At 32.4% G+C, this 22,150-nt stretch overlaps 1 protein-coding gene across 5 annotated transcripts; it reads right to left on the reverse strand.

Moving 5' to 3' along the window:
• Positions 1-686: 686 nt before the first annotated feature.
• LOC132284995 (adenine phosphoribosyltransferase 3-like) lies at positions 687-11,277 on the reverse strand. Of its 5 annotated transcripts, none has more exons than XM_059787149.1 (7): positions 10,831-11,276; positions 10,588-10,698; positions 8,216-8,308; positions 6,019-6,168; positions 5,220-5,281; positions 2,288-2,346; positions 687-1,037 (listed from the first exon to the last, which is right to left on the reverse strand). In XM_059787149.1, the coding sequence occupies exons 1-6, from the start codon at positions 10,910-10,912 to the stop codon at positions 2,308-2,310; spliced, it is 537 nt and encodes a 178-aa protein (XP_059643132.1). In that variant the 5' UTR covers positions 10,913-11,276; the 3' UTR covers positions 687-1,037; positions 2,288-2,307. The 5 variants fall into 5 exon arrangements, with proteins under 5 accessions (XP_059643132.1, XP_059643133.1, XP_059643131.1 ...); XM_059787151.1 differs by having other exon boundaries at positions 969-1,063; positions 10,831-11,277; XM_059787150.1 differs by lacking the exon at positions 5,220-5,281 and having other exon boundaries at positions 687-1,063; positions 10,831-11,274.
• Positions 11,278-22,150: the final 10,873 nt, after the last annotated feature.

Below are 22,150 nucleotides of genomic sequence, written 5' to 3' on the forward strand. Positions count from 1 at the left end.
ATCATAACCATCACTGTGCAAGCTAACCAAAGTGAATTATTCGAACTTCGTCAACTTGAATATACATGTATCAATCAATCAAAACATAGCCTTATCACCAAGCTTATCTATCGCTAACTGATTGAAACAAACATGCCACAAATGTTTGGGCCTACTACTTTGAATGATATTAGTCTAGATTCCATTATAGAATTTACAAACAAACATCAAAAAACATGAAACATACGTATTTCAGAATGAGTGATTTTTTTTTTCCTACCCTTTTTTAAGTGCTACCATCGCTTCCTCTAAACAATATGCAGGATGAGATAAATCAAAAAATGAATATAACTTTCTTGTAGTTCAAATATATCCACCATTTTCTTACTGACGATTTTTCTACTAAAACATCATGAGACAAGACAATTGGAGGGAAACAAAGGAAATCATGCCCCGTGAAACAAAGCATTTTTTGGATCAACCACCCTCCCTTGGCACAAAAATCTATGAAATTTCGTCGGCATAAAACCTTTAAAATTATGTTGTGTGTGTGGTGATCTCAACACCCACCCACCCAATATACAAATTCTGGCACAATTTCAACAGCCACATTGGAAGAAAATACTTGGGTTGAAATGCTTGAACCCGTAGAAAATGGATCAGAAACCTGATCAGCCAAGACCAGTCAAGCCAAACAATAAGACTACTACAGCCAAATGCACCAACGTTATTCAGAAAAGCTGAGTCCAAAAACAAATCCAAGAAGGGCTATATAATACATCCTCCAGAGAAAATGAGAAATTCCTACAAGATTATCTCAACAAGTCCTCTGTGCATAAATTTAATGTTTCTATGCTAGAAAAGAAACAAAGGTCTCAATTGTTGAGGTTCATCAAGTTCACTACTCATAGCAATGGGGCATAAAAATGAAAGAAGATTCCAGTCCACCAATGTATTTGTCAAGCTACAACATGCCGACAGAAATGTATTGTCATCTGCCAGTGCTAATGAGACTCCACAAGTACATATAATGGCTTGCCTTTCAATCGCTCATGGCCCTGCAATGTCCAAGAAAGTTCAGAGACTAAAAAGCACAGAAAAAATCCGTCATCAGTGGCTAATCAAGTTTCGGATAATTTCTACTCTGCAATAACACGTGTTAGAGCAGAATGCAAACCAAATTCAATCTGCAGATTCTGAAAAAGTGAGTGGATCCTAAAGTTGTTCTGCTCTTTTTATCAAGTTGACCTGGCATTCCTTTTGATTCCATATCCAAGGCTTAATTTCTATAGTATCAGAACTTTGAAGAAAAATAGTTTTCAAACAAAAATGAGGGTAAGCACGTGGGATCTCAGACTTGGGCCATCATCAGTGTTTAGCATATTTAACAGTAAAGCTTTCATAATGGAAAAACAATAATATGTGAATCATTATCATCATCATCTTTGCCTTTATCCCATATGAATGGGGTCAACCACATGAATTCTCTCTTAACTTTTCTATTACATGCCAATTCAACTTCTATATTTAACTTTTTAAAATCATTTTTAATAGCCTCATCCCATGTTATTTTTGGCTGCCCTCTTTGTCTCTTATCTATTATAACTCGTCTGACCAGCGCATCACTAGATCTCCAATGTATATGTCTAAACTATCTAAGTCAAATCTCTCCAATTTTCTTACCAATGGGTGTGACGCCTAATTTTCTCACTTTCATTAGTGACCCTATCTCTTCGAGCCACTCCACTCATCCATTTTCAGATTCTCATTTATGCTACACGAAGGCTGTGTTCTTGTTTATTTTCTAGGGCCCGACAATCCACTCCATACAACATAGTTGGTCTAATAATGGTCCTATAGAATTTTCCTTTTAGCAGCATGCGTTATTCTTTTATCACATAAAATCCCACTAGCTTGCCTCTATTTTGTTCAACCCGCTCCAATTCTACTAGTTATATCACTAGCTTCCAGCCTTCTTTATTATCGATCCTAAATACCGAAAGTGGTTGTTTTGAGTAATCCTTTGTTTTGATGTGAATGAGAATGTGTTATTCACAAAAACCCTTCTTTATTTTTTATTTTTTATTTCTTTTTTACAAAAACCATTATTTCGTGATGCATCTCTCACCAGAGGGTGAGGGGAAAAAAGAAGAAGAAAGGATCAACAAAAGCATTACAATCTTTTATTTATCCATTTCTTTTTGTGCAGAGTATGAAAATTGATACATACCTACAAATACAAAACACAATCTTACAAATTTGAATTTAAGGAAAAAAGTAAAAGTTACAAGAGAAAAAGAATATTAACCTTTAAATCTGGCAATTCAATTACGCAAGCACATTCAACAACTTCAGCTCCCGCCCGTTCTGAGAAATAACACTCTCAAGTCAAATAAATAAACCTAATTTGACAAAGAAAAATGCTTATTTTCAGCAAAGGTATATAATCTCAAGAAGAAATGGAGCATCAAACTTCCTACAGTTCCGAAAATTTAAACTAAATATGTTACAATCAAGCAATAAATCAGTTAATCAAGCCACAACAGTACAAAATTAATTTATGAGATATAGGAATAATCCAAGACCAAGATATTTTTATTTTTGACTCAAAGTGGTTGATATCCTTTAACGATAGAAATGAAGACTTCACCAAAAAGCTACATTATGCAGTTCAGTGACATCAGCAGCTGATATATACAAAGACGAATGCACACAGCTATGGACGCCTAAAACACAGTATGTTTGTTTCCTTTGCTGCAAGTTATGCATATGTTGTGTCTATGATTGCCCCCGATTAGAAAATGACATATTGTTGTGACATCCTTGGACATAATTGACATTTCTTCACACTTTAGAAAAACTATAGTAAATGCTATTAACTCAACTCAGATAATAAATAGCCTCACTAAATCGCATTTTGAGTTCCAAAAATATATTTACCATATGACATGTTTTATCAGATATTTTACAATTATCATGAAACGTGGACTGATTGCATTAATTAAATGTAGAAAACATCAATAGCAGACAACCTTAAATTACATGCAAAGTAGCGCATAAATAATTGCAGCAAGACAACTATAGTTTAGTTTACTTCATCAAGAGGCCAAACCTGTCAATATGGCGTGTACATTCCTGGGGTGCTATATTCTAAATGCAAAATGAGTATAGGACAACATATATGAATCCAACATGCATAAACGTCAGAAACTAAAAAACAAATGTCTTAACTTCTCATTAAGGCTGCAACTCAACCGTGTTGAGTGCGGCACAATCCAGCCAATAGTTAGGTACGACTTGTGTTTTAAACTCAGGGTTGTCTAAAGGTAGGCCCCAGGTACACCCTTGTTATCAACTACATAGAAATTTATAGTCATTTCCATACTTTTCTTTTTCTAACATTGAAACAAATCCAGGAACTCCCCATCTACAACTGGTTAAATAACTTTTTACTTTACATAAAAATAGTTGCAATCAAGTATATGGCTTATGCCAGGTAGATTCACTATGTAAATCATATACTTTATAGGAAAATTAATATACTTTAGTAACCCTCCCCCCTTGGCTCATAGGTTTTCTCGACTTTTCCGGATTGTTGTGAATGGAGATGCTGTGGTTGCCGACTATTATCGCCTTGATAATGGGAGGGTGACTTGGTATGTGCAGTTCTGTAGGCAGTTCCACGATTGGGAACTTATGGAGGTTATAGACTTCCTAGCGTTCATCTATAGCCAGGTGGTGGTTGGATTGGGCACGGACGAGATGGTGTGGGTGGGTACCTCGAGAAGGGTTTTTGAGGTAAAGTCCTTTTACCACAGTATGATGGAGCTTGCTGGCCCTGCCTTCCCTTGGAAAGCTATTTGGAGAACGAAAGATCCACTAAATGTGGCCTTTTTCTTGTGGACTGCTGCATTGGGAAGCATCCTTCTTGACAACCTTAGAAAGAGACGTCAGACTGTGGTTAAAGCATGTGCAAAGAGTCGGGTGAATCTGTCAATCATCTTCTTATTCATTGCTCGGTGGCAAGGGTTGCTTGGTCTATGTTTTTGGTTGCGTTTGGTCTTCCATGGGTTTTCCCAAAATCCACAGTCGCCTTGTTAGAGATTTGGAAAGGGTGTACAGTGGAGAGCCAAGTCATAGATGCTTGGAGGGCCACTTCCCTTTGTATTTGGTGGGGTTTGTGGTGCGAAAGGAATAGCAGATCTTTCGAGGGAGAGGAGTCCCCCATTTGGGCTCTTCGATACAATATTCTTACTTCTTTATTCTTTTGGGTTAATGGGCAGGATTGTAGTTCTATGGATTGTCTTTTGGATTTTGTTGATAGCTTAAAGCTATAGGGGCAGCCTGAACGGCTTTTGTTTTGTTGGGAGCACTCCCCTTTTGAGTTCTTTTATGAAATCATACTTATCAAAAAAAAAAAAAAAATAGAAGAATGTAGGAGTAAACAAAAAGTTTATCATGGTTCTTATAGACTTTGGAAAGACGTATGGTATGATAGAGTGCCAAAGGACATAATTCGATGGGATCTACAAAGAAAACAAGTTACTATAAAACTTATCAAACCTTATTCAGGATATGTATAATGAGACATTGACTACATGTGAAGAAACTAGTGATTTCTCTATAAAAGTAAGATTACATCAAGATCAGTGTTAAGTCCATATTTACTTACAATAGTGTCTGATGAGATAGCGAAAGATATCCAAGAAAACATTCCATAGATAGTGTTTTATTTAATACTTCCAAGGAAGCCTTAGCGACCAAGGTAGAAACATGGAGAAAGACTTTAGAAGTAAAATGCCTAAAAATTAGTTAAACTAAAACAAAATATATGGACAGTATATATATTACAATTCAAGACCAAAGAGTTACTCAACAACTACTTTTATTATTTAAGGTCAATATTACAAGAAGATGGGGAGATAGATGGTGATGTCCTAACTAGGATTAGAGTAGGGTGGACTAAATGGAGGCAAGCTAGTTGTATCCTATATGACAAATGAATATCAAATAAATTAAAAGGAAAATTACATTAGACAATTATTAGGCCAGCTACGTTGTACGGAGTAAAGTGTTGGGCGTTGAAAAAGAAACAACAACAAAGCATTCATGTAGTGGAAATGAGGATGCTACAATGGATGTTAGGAGTTGACAAAAAGAGATAAATTTAGTAATGAACAAGTAAGGGAACAATTAAAAATAGCATCTATTAGTGATAAAATTAGAGAACGTATACTTACGTGGTATGGTTTTTCACAACAAGATCCGAATATGCACCGATTAGAAGAGGAAGTGTTGTTTGCTTAGAAGGTAAGCGACAAAGAGACCGATCAAACTTACATGGGATGAAATAATTATAAATGACTTTAAAAAAGAGGAAACCATAGTGTATAATAGGAAAGAACGAAAAATGGAAATTCATGTGCCTGACCCCATTCATATGGGATGAAGGCAATGATGATGATGATGAAGTTGCAATCAAGCACAACCTCATAATTTTTTAGGAAAAATAATACATCCTTAAAACCCTAATTAACAACTTAAACTTTTTAAGCAGTTGGATGTTATAACATGGTGCCAGCTAAGCTAATGACACCTTCAATTGATGGCATAAATGCTCTTAAAGTACATTGATCAACCGGAACAATAACTGTGCATGGCAAATTTAATTGTTCCTCTAAAGTTCCAGAAAATCTAAACAACATGACCAAACCCAGGTAAAGCTAAACACCAAAAGTCTGACCTTCCTTTTCAATCATTGATCCCAAGTGTTAGTATAAGGCATGACCTAGTCTAGAATGCATTTTATCATGTTCAATAAGGATTTCAGACCCAATAAACAGGTGCTTCTTGTATTCAACATAACAGCTATATCTGACAAGGGATCACATTCCCATTTTCGTGTTATTGCGGGCCCTCCAAAAATATTCTTCTCCCTCAAACAGCCTAAAAATATTGGCATGAAGGCTCTAATTATCTGATAATAAATGACAATTATACAACTACACATCATTAAGCAAGTAAAAAAAAAATTAGTACCCAGTAAATTCATAGCCGCACAAAGAGTGCCACCAGTAGCAATCAAATCATCAACTACCAAAGCACGTTCACCAGCTACAACTGCACCAACATGCATCTCAAGACAATCTCTTCCATATTCCAAGATATACTCTTCCGAAATAACTTCACCTGTCATGATGGCAAAATTTGATTAAAAGGGAACTATTGAGAAGAATATCATCGGTAATGTTTCAAACTTTATATTCCAAAAACTATATAGTACAGATAAGACATGCACAAGGACTTATCAAATTGTCCATCGGATCTGTTTGGTCAAATGAAACAACAAAAGATAAAATACAAATAGCCCTGCAAAGGAACGAAAAAGTTCACCAATAGCTCAAGCTTATCTGAAGCTCGCTCAACCTCATTCATCAGTGTAGACAAGACTGGCTTCAACCTGATTTTTTAGCTCAATAATTAAACAAGCCACACTTGGCTTAGCTGGTGTGCATTAGAAATAAGTTAATAACATAAAAGTTATTTCCGCACATTTGTTACCATAAACAATGCTACAAGACAGCACTTCTATTTAAATCTTCATCCACTACCAATGTATGAGAATGAATTGAGAAAATGAAATAGGATGTGAGGCCAAATCCAAAGAACAACAAAAAGAAATTATAATAAATATTATAAAACATAATTGCAAAGAGAATGGAGTGTCTGGATGGGAATTAAGAAATTGAATCAGCATGATATTTACAACTCATTATTATGAAGAGTGGACCTTAGAAAAGGTAGAAATATGCATGTAATTATAACTTGTTATATCATGAAGGTTATTAAAAAAAAAATTCCTTTTCGTGAATAACCTATCAAAATTATTAACTATGCATGCCTACTGGTGAAATTTTCCCTCACCCAGTTACACTGTCCACATCTACACAATGAAGGATCTAAATGTCGTATCAAAATTGTGACGCTGTCACAGAGAACTGGAACAGAACCGAGTTAGATTATATCCAAAGATACAGGGCTTAAAAAAGACTACATAAATTCCGAAAGATTAAATTAACAAAGTAACATAACAAAAGTGTAAAATAAACAAAATATAGCATCTACAAATGTTGTTGAAAAAATTAAAACAGATTTTACCGTATTTGTCTATTACATATTACGTAATAATCATAACATAGTTTTTTTCATTGGATTTATTCTTTATCCATACCATAGATCCAATGACATTTAATAATTTTAAAATATTATTTAAAAAATTGCAAAAAAATTAAAAAATTTCAAGGATAGTCATAGATATGGGACATATGTGCATAATCATATTCATTAACTTCAATGTTGCAAGACATCGTGGCAACTCTGGGATAACTCGTACTAAGGTCATGTAAGATACCCACAATGTATTGGCCAATAATTACTTTCTTTTTTTTTTTTCACTGCACAATTCTTACCCGGACGGCATCATCTCAGATGTTGCAATGGGTCTCGTCAACCGAAAGCACCGATACTGAGGTGATTAGGGTTAATCAATTTATTCACAAGCTATATTTCAAACCTTGCAAATAATCTAAACATAGATGCATTTTTAACAAAACAAATTTTCATTATAAAGAGGTTCGGAATACAAAAATTACCATATAAATCTCAACTCCCTGCTTGAAACCACTATTAACTGCACTATCTTGTATAATTAACGCCCAACTACATATCACAAGTAAATCATTCAAAGCAAAGCACAGTCTCAAGAACAAGATCGAAACCAGTGTTTGAGCAAGGGCAGTTAGTGGGTAGCAGTTAGTAATTGGATACAGTCGGTATTATATGTCAGAAGTACCCTCACAAAAGAACACCTGATGAAAAGTATCTTTCCAAAGGTCCCCAGTACGAGTTCAGTTATCAGTAAAGATTAGCATCAAAATTGATTAATGCATGACATGACCACTTAGTTGAGTATGCAAGCATGTGATAAAAATTGACGATGATGCGAGAACAGATTTGTTTCTAAAACAACTGAAAACAGAGCAATCCAATGGAATGAAAAAGCATTACCAACAACCCAATAGTGCATGAAACAAATGGTCATGAATATTTTATGAATGGTAACAAAGGTAGAAATATACATGTAACTGTAACTTCTGAAAAACATATATATATATATATATATATACATGTAACTCTGCCATTATGAATAAGCAATTGCAACAGAAGAATGAATTACCAGGTAACTTCTTCGGTTTTCGCAAGGGGACAAACTTTGCTCCTATTGCCAATGCAATGGGTGGACCAAATATAAAACCCCGAGCCTCTATTCCTGGCAATACAAATGCAACTTTATCATGAGAACTAAATGCATGGAATGACTTCTTGAGTCTAGTTCAACAAGATGCCAATTTTTATTTTGTTGCTTGGTAGTTTAATTATACATATACCTATGTGAGTGTAACACCACATCAAAAATCCAAGTAGCCAACTCTAAATCATCAATCAGTAGGATGAGTTATATCATAAATTGACTCCCTGATCTATGCATACATGCATATACATATCGATAACCATATATATTCTTATTTAGAAATCAGAACAGAACTTTTCACCATTGCCCATCAGTTTGGTATTTCACGGCTTGAAATTTCTCCACAAATACACTAACATCTAGTTATGTACACAAGCTATTCACGTACTCAACCCTCTAGCTCAACCAAACAAGGAGTAAAAGCTTTTTGCATAAATTGAAATTGTTCCTTGTAACATTTCTTTGGAAGCACCACGGAGGATATTTCTTGCAGATAAGGGTCCATAGCACAACATTTAAAATTTAAATACTGAAATTGGCACGAAGATCTCTAGTAAGTCTCAAAATCAGACCCAGAAAGGTACAGTCTCCCCTAATTGGACTTTATTCGAGAAAAAAGGAAAAAAAGAAAAAGTAGACAGTTTGCACATGTAAGTTAAAAACTGAAATGTAAAGAAAGAAAACAAAAGGAAGAAGAAGCTAAAATGAAAAACCATATTGTAGAGTAATCTTGCATACAGCAAGAAAATCCATACTTCATTTGAAAGACAAAAAATAATCAGTAAACACCGCATGGAAAGCAAACCACACTAACTAAGACTAGTCAATGAATCTTTGAGATACGTAGTATTTAAAAACTAACACTTGCGATTTGAGAAAGGACATAGGAACAGAAGGGGAATGGAAAATAACAGCAACAAAGCTCAACATACTATGTTGGATATGATGGTTCCAACCCTAAAGACCCCGCATGTTGGTATGCTCAATGCAGTCTCGCATTGCCACCTATTGTATGAGCTATCTAATGAGCGAAAACATATTCATACATTAAACTAATTCACAAGATAAGATCAACTTGAATGACAACTAACAATCTCACGGTGATCCATATACACTTTTTGGGAAAATATAGTAACTTTTCCATACAAAAATTATACTTTGCGAGCAAAGATTCTGAATGGATATAAAAATTTCATCTTTCATGAGCATAAGACAGAAATATCCACGTACTACGCAGAGAGACAAATTCTAGTTGACAGCAATGATAACAAAGTAAGAATTTGATAATATATTCAACCAAACTATTTTTCTTTTAAATTAATCAAAATGGAAGTTTCCACTAAGGGTCCAACCACTAAAAGAGATCATGAAAGTGATTCAACTTTCCACAAGTTCATAGTACTACTGTTAGTAGCTTTACAGTATACAGAGGTAGGGTGAGATATAAAACACCGTGTTCATCTCATCAACAAATAAATCAAACAAAATGAGATGCCTTGGGGTATAAAATTGAATTAGGTTATGCTTTACATTTACTTTCTAAATATATGACCATAATTCTATTAATTTCTCCACCTTAAAAAGTTACTTGTAATAGTCTTTAATTTTAGTTTCATTTGAAGAAAATACAAGAAATTTTGGAAACTCACTATTCACTGGTTCTATCACAAGATATCAATAAAGTTCCAACAAATTGAACAAACCAATATGCACTGTTTATCAAATGATTTAGAAAATAGCGAAAAGGACAAAACCCCAGTGAAAGAAGTGGAGCCTGGACCTCACAATATAATCTTTCCGGCAATAATTGATGATTTGAAAAAAGAAATATATATCAAATGGCATTCAAATATATAAACAAAAGACAATGCATATACGAGGAAAAGAGAATAAATTGAGGCTCATAATAAACACATCCAACAGTGAAATGTTGAAGGAAACCCACAATATAATGCAGCCAAATATCGGCCCAATATAAAACCGTCATCACGCAAGTGGGTCCAACTTTTTTCAAAAAATGCGAGCATCCATCACCAACCACCATAGGCTCAAATCGGATCGGAGCACATGACACAGCAACACCTCTGAACCGCTCATAATATCACACAAAGTAATCAATAACACACGCCACTAGCAACCTCTATAGTCAATCTCAAAATCACTCCAAACCTCCTTTCAATTCTAAAATGTCCCTTAAAAGCACTCAAATATTTAACCAAACCTTTGAATATATATATATATATATATATATATATATATATATATGTATGTACATGTTGTATGTATGTATTGTATACCTGCAACTACTGATATGTTTTTGCCTTTGTACCGCTCGACGAACAAATCGATCGTGTCTTTGAAGGCCTCTGGATCGAGTAACAATGTAGTGATGTCTTGAAACATTATTCCTGTTATTATTCCATTGATAATCATTATTTAGTGATTGGTAAAAACGATTAAACACAAAAATGAGGTGTGTTTGTGAGATTAAACGAATTTATATATATTCACACACATATAGAGAGAGACTGTGTATGTACCTTGCTTGGGGAAGTTAGGGACAACACGGATTTTAGATTTGATGCCATGAATTCGAGGATCATCGTCTCTAGATACCGACATTGTGGATGTAACAGAGTTCTCACTTCTCAATCTCTCTCTCTCTATATATATATAGGAATGCTCTATGTATACGAAGAGAAAATTAATTGTGATGTGTAAGAGAATCTGTAGAGAAAGGAAGAGATTATAGAGAGATAAAGGAGGGGAGGTAAAGGGACAGAGAGAGAGAGAGAGAGAGAGAGAGAACAGGGAAGGGAAGGAAGGTAAGGTTATTTATAAGAAGGTTGAGGAGTTTAATTTAGAGAGAGAGAGAGAGAGAGAGAGAGAGAGTAGGTGAGGACTGAGGAGAGGGAGAGGGAGGCACTCTGCACAAGAATGAGGGAGAGCGCGAAAAGCAGTCTCTCCTCGATATGTATATGGACTGTGTATATATATTTTGTTGGATAAGACTTTTAAGACTGTTTTTTCTTTTCTTGGTTTTTTCCCTTGCTTGTAATGTAAAAAATAATGCTTTTAATTATTTATTTATTTATTATTATTATTATATTTATTTTTGACAACAAACACATTTGCTCCCGTGTATATCTCAACTAAACAAAAAAAAAAATCTTATTAATCTTATTATTCTCCCCCCTTCTTACATAATTTTTTGAGTCCGTCTCTAAATACGCATAAGTGCTTAAACAAATTAAAATCAATTCACACAAGAAAAAAATACAAAATTTGTAGGTGTATTTGAGAATATTTAAAATTAAAAACATCTAAAATGATTTTTGGAGAGAGTTGAACCCTTTGATTTTGAAAGGAAGGTATATATTTGATTAGGCTACATGCCCTTCTCATGTGTGGCAAATTATTGTTTCTAATATGTTTAATTCCCTGATTAATGTGATTCAAAGTCCATCTTATGCCTGATATGACCTTTTTACTCAATAATATTATACAGTATTCCCTACCAATATTATATTCTCACTTTTTAAAGGTCATTTGTTAGTGATGTACCCTACTAACATCTCCTTTTTAATAATATTATTCTTTTCTTTTTCTCTTTTATTGTTTTCATTGGCACAATTCATTGTCTGTTGTCACCTATTGTACTTTCAGACAAGTGTAGTGGCATTGATAAAAGGTTATATAAACCAGGAATAAATAAAGAACAAAAGGTTATATAAACAAGCACTGAGACCTTTGGCTCTTTGCAAATAATAACACTTGATATTATCATTATTACAGGAATGATGGCTTAATTCACTTATGAAAACCAGACAAAAAAATGCATATACACTCACATACTTATCTGGTATATAATAATTTTCGTTTTTTTTTTCACCACATTTTGAAAAGTTAATTGTTACCGTCACAACAAATACATACGTTTGTGTCAAATGTACAATATTATTGCCAATTAGTACATCATGTCAAGCTTATTACCGATATATAAACATATTGCAAACATGGCTAACACAAATATACGGAATCCCTTTGTCCTACATGCACCAGATCTCGCCGGTCTTTCACCTTTTGACTCTTTATCACTAGACAAATTCACAATTATGAAAGAAATAACATTGTGTTATATCATCAATATATTTTCATTTTATCACACTCATGATACGAAATTAAGATTTGATAATAAAAATTTAAGATGTATATTCCATTAACATTGGACTCATGCCAATAAATAGCCACACAATTATCATAAGCAACTCAACAATTGTATAATCCTACCATGAAATATCAATATCTTATTCTAATTCTTGTTATTGTTGAAATAATTCGTTGACAATTCAAATATCGCCATTATTTTTGTCAAAGAAAGTTAGTTATCTAAGGAATTGGAACTTTGAATAAACTTGTTTCAAGTTAAAATGTCTAGTTAGCTAATAAAAATGGTCACGGTTAAGCCAGAATGGTTTATACGTTGCTCCTAAACATGACAACATAAGGCCAACATACGTTCATGGCAAATTGTAAATAAATAAATAAATAAAAATTTTGAATGCCACTTTTTATATAAATATGGAAAATGTACATATTTCACAAATCAAATGAGAATTTTCTGTCTCTGTGAATTGGCATCTAATATGCTTAAATGTAGAAGTCAAGTCCAAGACTCAAAATAAAAGGTTGCTAATTACAGATATTTGACAAAATGACTATATGCGTCTCCTAAGTCATATGAATTGCTTTCAGATCTTTATAGCAAATATTTTCTGACCAATTCTCTCCCCCTTTATTTCTAATAACAGATAGATATCTTTATGTCTTGCATTCAAACACTTTCAGCGACCGCAACTACCTGCCTAACTCGTGCTATATATATAGACAAAAATGTAATGGCAAATTCACACAAAGGTTTGACTATAGACGAGCATACGTTGACATTTTTGTTTCTGTGAGAGAAACAAAGAGAGGGAGGTTGGTAGGACCACAGAAATTCAATTAAAAATTGAGATTCAATAAAATTACGGAAAAATATTTAATGTGCCTGGTGTGCATCAGATTACCATAATTGTTCATATTTTTGCTTGTTATGCACACGCCACACGTACACGACACGAACAACTGTAATGAGTCTGGTGTATGTTACCATCTTTGCCAAGGGTAAAGAAATTAAACAAAGTAAATTTAAGTACTTATAGATGCATGAGTAATAAGAGGTAGAGAAGTTTGTATAGAATGTAAGAAATGGATAGAGTGACCAAAATGAATAAAATTATCAGAAATGAGTTTAACAAAGTAAATAAAGGTGGAAAGACTTGTAATAGGAAAAAAACAAATGGAGAAAGATAATTCAGGTGACGTCATTGGTATTAAGGTGGTTAATGATGATAATGAAATATGCGAATGTTCATTTCATTTTCTTTGTACCCAAAATTCAAATACCATTAAAAGGCTAGATTTTTGTAAGATTAAGTTAAATCACTATGGTCTCTATGTTTACCTATTTGAAGCAACACTAATTCAAGATGAATTTGATTAAGATAATTTGGACATATAAAAAAAAAAATTAAATACTACAACCATGAAAAGTGACATAGTTCATGCAGAGAAAAGATCAAAATTAATATGAGTACAATTAGTAAGGAATAATATGTTAATATGTGATCTGAGTGGCGGCTGTGGTCAATTTGATAAAGTGAAATAAAAAAAATAAGATTCACGTAACCAACTCCAAATTAATTAAAAAAAAAAAAAAAGAAAAAGAAAAAGAAAAAGAAAAAAGAAAGAAGAAGAAGAAGATGTTGAATTAATTAACTTATTAAATTACACAAACCTCTCCTAATGCTCAAGAAACCAACGGGCTACAAACACTCTACCAACATAAATGAATCACCTTTTTTTATTGTATTGTAGCTTCATTTTGCTTTTTGTGAAATGTTTGCCGCCGTGGTTATACCACGTCAACGATATAATTTCTCATGCAAAAGAGAATGGTTCCACCTGAATTCAAGTAAACTAAAAGGCAACAAATTAGAGATGCACACAATTCAGGTAGGTCCGATTCTAAGATGAATCAAAATATCCCAACATTCTAGAAATATTAAAACTGAATTGTTAAAACCAATGGAATCAAAACGAAAATAATTGATTCGGTTCATTTCTACAATTTTAAACTTCTATATATATATATACCAAAATATATACATATATTCTTATTAATCAAATGGAGAACCAAAATCTGAAATACATATATCATCATCTTATGTATTATGGCACACGATAAGTTTATTTAATTAGTTTTTGGAGGCAAAGAAAGGATATACATTGATAAAATTAGAACATATAATCCTAAATAACAACATTGCTTAGCCATTGCAGAATTGCATGAACAATAACACTTCTAGCGCTGGCCCAATAAAAATTGAACTATTTATTTATTATAATAAGGTTAAGTTGCTAAAATCTCATGTACATACGAAATGTGCAGAACTCCCCTACATTTTTCAAATTGAGCAAATAAGAAATTTTTTTAAACCTGAAGATTGAAATACCTAAAATGTCATTAAAGCATAAAAAAATAAAAAAATAAAATTATATGCACAAATTCTATTAAGGTTGTGTTCCGATGCATGTAATTGAAGCTTTGGAATTTAAATTAGAAAAAAAATTTATCCAAATTTTTGAGTTAGTTTTCTCCAATTCCACAAATTTTAATTCTAAAATTTCAATTCCATACAACCGAACATAACTTTAGGGTATTTTGTGATTTTTATAACAAAAAAAAATTGATTAAAATTGACAACCAGGAGTCAATTTAATTGTTACAAATTTTCAAATTATGGAATTTATATGAACATGCTAGGAGGCAATTTATATGCACAATTTTTTTTCCCTACCAAATTAGGGGAGGTCCGAGAAACTTGAACACAAGCATAACTGCTTAAGGAGCTAAGCATTCTACCAACTAGATCACTGACTGCTCACATGCACATATTTATATAGTAAGGCTGTTTCTTACACAATTTTTTATGTGGCGGTTTTATTTTTTATTTTTTGCTTATTATAATATACATGTGTTTGTAATTAATTTTAACTTTAATTAACCAAACATGTAGAGATATATATATATATATTGTACATAAAATATTTATGTCCAAGTTTGCTAATCACTATTTTTTTAACACTTGTGAATTGTGACTCAAATTGAACAAGATAGAGGTGTACTTAGGGGTGACAATTCATGTTTGCGAATCATAATTATGTCACGTCGATTTAAGGATATTCTACTGAACAAGTAAACCTAAACATGACCGCTTAACAATTGTGGCAGAACCTCCAACACTAACCCGACCCGTTTATCAAACGGATTACAACTGTTAACTTATTTAATGACCTATTTAATGAAACAAGATATTTAATACTTCATCAATCCATAAATACTAAAAAAACAATATGTCTCAATTAACCCGTAATCAAACACCCTATAATCAAGTAAATAAAATACAAATATATAAGTAAAAATTATGAGACCTATTAAGAATTTATGTTGAAATGACATAATTATTCATAATAATTGAGTCTACACATATAATATGTTACTCATGTTATACTGACGATTATGACATGTTGAGTTAAATGTGTATAAATAGGTTATACGGGTTGAATCATTCAACTCTAATTCAACACGATTAAGTAAATGGGTTAATCATATCAACTTATTTATGACCCAAACTTATTTAAGGTCAACTAGGGGCGAAACTAGTTAATGCCTAGGAGGTCTTGCCTATTATATATATACTAAATTTATTTTGTTTTCCATGTACATATGAAAATATTCATATAATGCACCCCTAACATTTTTTATTTTCTAAAATTTTTTCTTGTAAGTTTTTATTATTATTTTTTTTCTCGTTTACTCTTTAAATTTGTTTGATTTTCTTATAAAAAAGTTAAATTTTATTTTTTGAAATCAATTCTAAATTTTTTTTCTTTCAAAGTTCTCTTATTTATCTTATTTTATTTTTTTTTAAATTTTTGTCAACTATTTATCTTTCTTATACTATATATTATTTTGTAACTAATTTTTCCTATTTATATTTGTTGTAGTATTCATTGAATTTTTTTTTTTTTTACACCATGCCTTCCCTTTATTTAATTTTTAACTCTGCCTCTTAACTCTAAAGCCAATAACTTAAAACTTATTTATCTCGCGTCTTGTTGAAGTTATATTGGGCGGTGGTACCCAACTTTGCCACCCTGTACCCTACCTATAGGAGTGTCAAGCGAGTGAGGCCCCCCTCATCCACAACCAGAAGAGCTGCTTGTTCTAAACCTGACATGCAAGGACCAAGGAGAGAAGGGGAACGGATGATAATCACGTGCTCTTCACACGCTCGGTCGGGGGCTCCACGTGATCCATCTGGGTTGGGTCTGTTATCTTGCTTATAGACCATGACGTGACTCCGTTTAGATCTTCATGCTTCGTACGCACCATACACCATGCATCTCAGCTTTTTGTACGGTCTAGATCTTCTCGCTTGTCCAATCCTCTCCACACGTTGATCAGAGAGCTCTAGTGGACCCAAATGACCGCTCTGCCCCTCTTTGATTTTGGACCACAGCCTTTGATTCCAGTTGCCAGATCGTTGTCTAATTTGTCCTTTCCTCATCTGAAGTGGAAACACCATTTGTGTTAGACAACTCTCGCTTGTGTCTCTTTAAAATTTAGTAATTTTTTAATTTATACCTTTTTAACTATATTTTGAAAAGCCTAAATTTAATAATTTTTATATATAATTTTGTAACTTTAATTACAAAGTACAAATTCAGCCCCCAACCTCAAATTTCTGACCCCACCCCAAGGTAAAAAAAAAAAAAACAAAACAATTGTGAAACAGGCTCCAAGATAAAGCTTGGTCTGAAATCGAAACCAAACAGGCTACAAGATAAGTAATTCATGGTTATGGCATCCAAGCAATCTTTAAAGTGTTTGTTTTTGATGTCTTTTAAAATGTGTAAACAAGAATGATACATATCTATCTAGACCATCTATATATATACATATATATTTATTTATACATAAATGAATGTGCGTCATACATATTAACATTGTACGTAGATTTTGTCGCAACCGACGAGTCCACAGTCATTTTTTGTATTTTAGTTTTTATTGGCTTCGTAATCATTTACAATCTCATATAAAACATGTTCTTTTTTATCCTCTTGTGGTGGGTGGTGAGACAAAGCTCATGCTACAATTAGTGACCTTTAAAATGATGTGCAGCTAGTTTTTTCCCTATAAAGTATTACCAACTTGTTATTATCTATACCATCTCGAATACACAAACACATAACCTACGAACTAATACACCCTGCCCTAGAGTCTCATCATATTTCACGCCCAAACAAGTGCTGTTGTAAACAATTGTATCAACTCTTTCCACAATCCTATATCAATTTGAAAATGTTATCGTTTTGGTTATGGAGACATTAATATTATAATTAGTACTAAAGAGAAGAGCTGTTGGAGAATGTTGATGATAATCAAGATTTGCTATGATATACAAATCAGTTTTTGTATTGGTTGATGTGACACTTGTTGACATAAATATTTAGAATGGGAGAGTATTTTTAAGTGATAAATTTAACGTTTCCCGAATCAAGAAGAGGTTTTAGAATACATTTGATGATACATTTATTAAATTATATAGACGTGTTTTTAATAATGGTACACTCAAATATTGTATAAAATCTGATAATATTTACATGAATTGAAACGAATGGTAATAAATGGTATCAAAATTATTTCTTCTAAAAATAGAAAACATACGGGAGTTCATGTGAGTTACTTGAGGAGGAGAAACTTACGCGTGTACTTGTTTATGACCGTGTAGAATGTGCATTCCAATTTAAAATTTGTGACTTTATGCTAAAAGATGAAGGGAATCCATGTTGCCCTTATCCCCAACAATAGGATAATTATGGGGATCATAGCCCATAGGAGTAGAACTGTAGAAGGGGAAGGAGGACCTCCTTAGTGGGGGTGGAGTAGTGTAGTAGGGTAGTGTACCCTAAAACTCAAAGGGCGCAGACAATAGGGGTTGTGTTTGGCAGGGTACTTGAATTTATGGGGATGGGGATCTTTCTGGAAAGATAGAGTTGAGATCTTCTTGTCCCCACTTTTTGTACCAACCCTTCCCACAAACCCATCAGTACTGTTCTCAGAAAATGAAAATGAGGCTGTAGTTGCATTGGACTATTCTCTCTTTGTAGTTTTGTGTATGAATTTAAATACATGAAACTTGCATGTGTGCGTGATTAACTGTTGTCCACTCACTATGTTAACAAACCACTAATTAAGGTGTGACTAATTCTCTGAAAATTCATTAATTTTTGCTTTATGAAGATATGAACTACTGTACAATATCACTTTTTTTTAGTTAAAACTGTACAAATCACTTTATTTAAAAGTAAAGTGCATTTATCAACTAATTTCTTTCATTTTTTATTTTTTATTTTTATTTTTAGGTAATGTCATGTCTAAAGTTTGGAGAATGCTATATTTTGCAGTTATTTAGGAGATTTGGCAAGACTTTACCATGATTTGAAAAGAAGATCCTTGGGAGGTTGCCAAATCTATTTGATGCAGCCTCTGCATCTCTCTATTCATGCAGTTACAGGCATGTTTTAGGGTACTTTTTCATTCCTATTATAAATGGATGTACTCAATTATTTGCTATATATTCTTTTTCTACCTAGACTAGATAAAAATTCTTATCCATCCAAATTTTGTTTTTCTCATTTCCTTTTCACATTTTATTTCTAACAGAACATTCCATAAAATGGTAATCCTGGCCAAACAAATGGATAGAATTTAGCAAATAATTGAGTAAATCCATTTATAACAGAAGACGAAGAAAAACCAATGCTGGAAAATGGAAAATAAAAATTAGTAAATATGATAAAAACATCATGGATTATCAAATTGAAACATTGCCATTTTCACTGCTATGTGTGCCTACAAAATCGTTTTTGTTTCACTCTGTAAACCCACTTTGAGGAGAAATTATTGGTGATTTAATTCCCTCATATGGAATATTACTTAGTGATCTAGTTGATAAAGTGTCTAATTTTCCAAGTAAGTATGCTTGTGTTTGAATCCTCCGTCCCCCTTTATTTTGCCAAGAAAAAATAAGTCATATGTACCACTTCATCAAGTAGACTATCCATGTAACATTGCTCAATCAGATTACCCACTTGGGCAAACTATTAGCCATTTTTCAAGTTATTAACATACAGTCAAATAAGAAATTATTAGATTGTTGTGAACCATTAATACTTAGTGGACCAATTCAATTTAGACTTTTCAATTGAAAGAAATTATTAAATTGTCGTGGACCAGTTCAATTCAAACTTTTCTATTGAAAAAAATTATTATATTGTCGTGAACCATTAATAGCGGACCAATTCAATGCATATTAATATATTACAAAGAATTCTTATGACGTAATTTTCAACATTAATTTATGTTGGATTAATTCACCAAGGATCAAACTAATAGTTTGCTAGAATGTTAGACCATCTTTAATTTAAAATGCCATTTTTACATGCCAAATCTATATTTTGAGAAGAACTATGGTGTCAAATTGTTATATTTTAGTAATTCTGCTCTAATAGTACATTTCATAAAAAACGCTATTTTTTTAACACAACAATCATTCTTTTTCAACTACCATTCCCAACTACCAATTTTCAACAACCAATTTTTATTTGTGAGTAGTATTTTATTTAGCTTATTTGCCTCATTAAAAATAAATAAAATATAAATGATATATTTGATTATATTATTAGTAACTCTAAACCAAAAAACAAAATATTTTTAGGGCAAATTATTTTAGCTGAACTTGCCCTCTCAGCCTCCCCAATCGCCTCCATCTCTACTCTCGTTCTCGACTTTGAACTTGCCCTAATAATCTATATGTGGTAGACATATGAAAAGATTAATAAATAATATTCATATTTTCATGCCAGCTTCAAAAAATGTTGATCCTTTTGGTTATTGGAGTGTGATGTACTTGTGCATATTCATGTGATATTTTTTTTATCTTTCTATATATATATATATATATACACACACACACATTTAAATTATATATATTTAGTTGGATGATGCATATTTTATATGGATAGTGCTGAAAAAAAGTAAATACGGAGTAACTTTTTAATTTAATTTTATTTTAAAGCACTTGTATGGAAAAGCTTACATTTCACAATTTTTGTAAACTATTATGCGGCGAGTTTATGATTAATGATTATGACATGTGACTAATAATTAATTATGTGCCTATGTATCTCTCTCTCTTAAATAACAAAATACATTCTCTCTCTGCAACTCCAAACTACAAAATCTACAAGAATCAGAAGTTCAAAACCCATATATTTAAGTTTGGCAGAAGTAATAGCAATAGTTATATTTGACAAAATATTTGGCAAAATATTTGACAAAGTTATATTTTGGCAGTCTATTGGGGAGTCCATATTAAATCCATCAGCTATATTTTGAGATTGACAGGTCATTGGAATCGCTCTTATTATTTAATTAGGTTAGAAAATCACGTGGTGCCGCTCATAATCATAAAACATCATAAGTGTCATTATCTGACTAAGTTATCACGTTTGAATCAATAAAAATAATAAAATATAAAACATCGTTGCATTTATAATTCATTCACTATTAATATAATATTTATTTACTTTTTTCATTGATAAGAGACTCTCACACACACTCATTTTGTTCATTTGGAGCCTCAAACTCTCGACCATCTACTTTGAAAGGCAGATAAGATACCACTTAATTAATCGATCACTATTAATATAATAAAAATATATTTAAAGGATTGATTTTTAAAAATGAATCATTAAAATGGGAGGAAGAAAGTAATTCTCACAAAACTTCTCATCATTTGAAAATTCGAAATAAAGATTGAATAGCTTCTAGATGGAATCAAAAATTTTTTTTTTTTTTGATTTGACGTTTCTTGGCGCTTATTTATAATATATTCTTGCAAAATATCCAAATAAGAAAAAACAAACACCAGAAGGATAAGACTTGAGAAAACATGTGATGGACCAAAACGACTGAAAGAATATCTGGCTCAAAATTCTCATAGAAAGATACCTTTGATGTATGGTCTCAGATTCTCAATGGCCTCATTCTCATCTATGAAGGCGACTGAAAAATGTTACATGATGGTTCTTGAAATAAATCAGAGACTTTGGTGCTTTTTATTTGCATGGTTGGCTAGGTTTCTTTGACGTATATTATATATATCTATATAAGGTTGGCTAGGTTTCTTTGACGTATATTATATATATCTATATAATATATAGATATATATAATATACGTCAAAGAAACCTAGCCAACCATGCAAATAAAAAGCACCAAAGTCTCTGATTTATTTCAAGAACCATCATGTAACATTTTTCAGTCGCCTTCATAGATGAGAATGGCCTATATATATAGAAGAAGAGAACAAAATATAATATACAAGTCTTAAAAATTAATCATGTTTGAATGAGCTTTCACTGACCGCGAGTCTTAAAATAGCTACAAAAAAATTCACAGCATTAAGTAATTTACTATATGTTAGTATGTTTTGCAAGTATATATTGTTCATTATTGGATGAGGCCTGGTGTGTTATTCTATAAACATGGGACATCAAATGATGAACACACATGCAGTGGTTGGAAGAATTTCTTTTTATTTTATGAAACAATGCTAAACTCTCACATTGAATAACTCGAATTAATCCCATCAAAGTTATAGACTGGAGGTACTTTATCAATTTTCAAA

This window comes from Cornus florida, unplaced genomic scaffold (genome assembly GCF_030987335.1).
Source record: "Cornus florida cultivar Cherokee Brave unplaced genomic scaffold, ASM3098733v1 CherokeeBrave_3.0.0_Hap2_Chr11, whole genome shotgun sequence".
Lineage (NCBI taxonomy): Eukaryota > Viridiplantae > Streptophyta > Magnoliopsida > Cornales > Cornaceae > Cornus > Cornus florida.